This window comes from Eschscholzia californica, unplaced genomic scaffold, assembly GCF_041429995.1.
Source record: "Eschscholzia californica isolate CP2 unplaced genomic scaffold, dmEscCali1.0.p SCAF_5, whole genome shotgun sequence".
Taxonomy (NCBI): Eukaryota; Viridiplantae; Streptophyta; class Magnoliopsida; order Ranunculales; family Papaveraceae; genus Eschscholzia; species Eschscholzia californica.
The window spans coordinates 1,111,594-1,115,308 of record NW_028238472.1 but is presented as its reverse complement, the minus strand read 5'-3'; the positions used below and the strand labels follow the sequence as shown (position 1 = coordinate 1,115,308).

Below are 3,715 nucleotides of genomic sequence, written 5' to 3'. Positions count from 1 at the left end.
GATCACAAAGTAGGGGGCCATATAGGAATTAACTCATACAAATATCTATGTTTATTCTTTTATAATTACAATTAATATTTTTAGTGTATGATTTTCACTTGAAAATATTCAAATAGGCTATGTATATATGGCTACACGTAAGTGTTTCTTGGTTTGGATCAGTGAGTCATAAATCTAATCCGATTTTCCTTTTTAAGGGATATAAACAACTCTAACTAATCACTCCCTAAAGAATAGGTAAAACCTCTAGTAATTCATATTAGGTATTGACTTACTCCACTAATCACTAACTCAGATTATTCATTATTAGCACTATTTAAATGATGAATTCTTCTTTAAACGATGAACTCTTCCTTGGTTGGAATAATCTCATTTTTAAGTTGAACTGATTTTTCTTACAAAAATGGAAATTATGTACGTATTTCATCCCATTTTATTTATTTTCCTTTTATAATTTGCATCTCTTTGAAATGAGGGTTTAAGGGATGTTTTGATTTTATGTGGTTCATATTCATATTATGGGAAAGAAAAATAGCAAGTACTCTCACAGAACCATTAGGGTTTATTTTCTTATTTGAATTAACAATTACAAGAGAAAAGAAGTGAAACTAAATGTTCTACCCTAAATCCTAAAAATAAATTGTCACGAATCCGTATTTAGAAGTTAAATTGTCAATTAGTAATATACTTTTTGGATTATTGTCTATATTCTTACTAGTTCCTTTAAATCTCTTGGCAGAAAATGCTGGAAGTCGAAAAGGAGAATGAGAAAGGAGAAAAAGAAGTTACGTGAGAGGGTAACTTGGTCTGATCTCCCTTTTGATATCTTGGTCACAATCGCAAACCTTTTGAACATTATGGAGCTAATTGATTTTAGTAGTGTGTGCAAACAATGGCGTGTAGCATCTATTAGGACTTCCCTTTATGTTGAAAGGAACTATGAACCAAGAAGTCTTTTATACTACGATGATAAGTCTCCAGTGTGTCATATCCAAGTAGACTTTTGGGGAAAAACATATAAAAGGTATTTGCCTGATTTGAAAGGTGCGATGTGCATTGCATCTAAAGGTGGTTGGTTACTGGTATCGAGAAAACAACATTTATTCTTTTTATGTCCTTTTTCTGGAATAACAATACCGCTTCCGGAATATCCCCATAAACAAAATTTAGATGGTCTTGTTGCTACATTTTCATCGGCACCCACATCTCCCGACTGCGTCGTTTTTATAGTTCATGAAATGCCTGAATTTGAGTTAACAATGTTAAATGTGCTAAAACGAGGAGAAAAAAAATGGAGTTCAAATAATCTTGATATTAAGTGGGAACCTGACATGAAAATTGGATTTTTATTCTGGTTGGAAAAGACTTTACATATTATTTGCGAAGAAAATGCAGTTTTGACGTGTTCTTTAGAAAGGGGCATATTCCAAAGTTCGCGACCATACATGCAAACACAACATTATGAAATATACGAACATTATGAAATATACGAGGATGATTTGAGAATTTCATACAAGAGTAAACAACAAATTGAAATATATGGTGAGTTTATAATTTCGCCCATACGGTTACATAAGAAAGTTGCTCCTCATTCAATTTGTGTTTGTGGGACACAACTGGACACAATCTCGCCATGTGTAGTGATGAGCGGTAAATATCTTTCTATTACCGAAAAAAAGAGAATCGGCTGTCTAAAAGTTGTGTGGATGGAGGTACCTTTCTTCAAATTTCATCCAAATAAGAGTTGGTCTCTACTAGAATAAATATATATATATATATATATATATATATATATATATATTAGGTGGTTTTTAGGGTTTATTAAACTTGAGTTATCAAGGTATAAATAATGTTGAACTTTAGTTTTTTTTTTTTGTTGAAGTGAAAATACATTAAAGACTTAAAACGTTATTACAATAGCTGTCAATTAAAATACAAGGAATATTATCCCATACTTTGCTTCTATTCCGCTTTCTCGCCCACTTCGCTAGTTTGTCAGCGACCGAATTCGCTGTTCTTTGAGTATAGTGGAATTGAATTTCATTGAATTCCTTCACCCTTTCACGGATCTTCCGGACGTGGAATAGAGATTGCCATTGGATTGAGTGGCGGCTGTTGCAAAGATGCTTGATGAGATTACTATTATCACTCTCGATGATAATAGATTTTTGTTGATGCGTTTTGGCCCATTCTATACCCAAGAGGATAGCTTTAGCTTCACATTCTTCGCTGGTTCTGCCTCTAGTGTTTTCCACCTTGGCTTGGATGAACTTAGCGTTCTCATCATGTGAAATCATGCTAATACCGACTGTGGATGACAGCTCAGAGAAAGAAGCATCCACATTAATTTTAATATATCCTTTGGTGGGGGGTTTCCATGCGTCTATGGGTTTGCACTTCTTCTCTGAAATATTCTTATTCAACTTGGGAAAGTGGTCTATCATCTTTATAATTCTATGGATATCGTTGATCTCATGTTGAAAACAGTGGTCACATCTTACTTTCCATATGATCCAGAGGATGGTAGCAAAGTGAATGTTCTCCTCCGTTTGACATCTGTCCGGGTGAGTTTCCCAAGAAAAGATCCAATCCGTAACGGAAATGATGTTCTCCGAAATGATGTTATAGTGGAACCAGATATTTTTCGCTAGGGCGCAGTGTAAAAGGGCATGTTCTATTGACTCTATGGAATTGCAATTAGGGCAATTCGTATTGATGTTTATATATTTCCCTATTTTTTCTCTCACCGGAATGGCCGAGTTACAGATTTTCCAGAGAAATAGCTTGATGCGAGGGATTGCAGAGATAGACCAAAGGAACTTCCAGTTACGAGTGACACTTTGATGGTTATTCATATTGGCGTTTAAGTATTTGTAGAGCGAGGATACCGTGAATTTACCGGATTTCGATAATTTCCATATAATTTGATCTTTCCCCTCCGGGTTCACAGGGATGGCTTTAATGACATTTTGGGTAACAATGTCGAAGTTTGCATTCAGGAGGGCATCGTCCCAATTGTTATTCGTGATTAACTGGGAAACTGTGGTAAGATTGGAGTTGTAAATATTACTTACCTTTCCATCCAGCTCGGGGATCCAGTTATCTTCCCAAATGTTGATGTCCGTTCCCGCTTGAACCTCCCATTGCGATAGTTCCTCAATGTAAGAGTAGTGCTTTCTGATGTTCTTCCATATCCATGAGTGATGGGGTTTCGCTGGTCCCGGGGTAATTGCGTGAGGGAAGTATTTATCTTTAAGGAGTTTGGCCCATATACCTTCAGGATTATTTTTGAGTCTCCAGGCGATCTTGGAAAGCATAGCTTTGTTGTCGATTTCAGGGAGGTGAATTCCCAGGCCCCCTTGGTCAATCGGAAGACATATCTGAGACCAGGCTTTGAGGCATAAACCTTTGGACTTACCCCACCAGAAGTTCCGTTGGGCGGACTTGATGCTTTTGCATATTCCTTTGGGAATCGCGAAGCACTGCATCTGGTATCGGGGTACAGCAGCAGCTATGGCCGAAATGACCACCGTGCGACCTGCTTGAGACAAAAAACTATGATTCCATTTATTAAGCTTATTTTGGATTTGATCGAGTAAGTCTTTGAATACTTTAGTTTTCTGAGCTCCTATGAAGAGCTGAGAGCCCAGATATTTCTCCGAGGTTGAAGCGTATTTCACTTTAAGTGTTCTCATAATCATCCGTTTGAACTTTG

General features: G+C 36.5%; 1 protein-coding gene across 1 annotated transcript; it reads left to right on the top strand.

Moving 5' to 3' along the window:
* Positions 1-344: 344 nt before the first annotated feature.
* On the top strand, positions 345-1,763 carry LOC147536004 (F-box/kelch-repeat protein At3g18720-like). Its single transcript, XM_086640152.1, has 2 exons — positions 345-414; positions 740-1,763. Exons 1-2 carry the CDS (start codon positions 404-406, stop codon positions 1,761-1,763), a joined length of 1,035 nt encoding a protein of 344 aa, XP_086496278.1. The 5' UTR covers positions 345-403.
* The last annotated feature ends 1,952 nt before the right edge of the window (positions 1,764-3,715 follow it).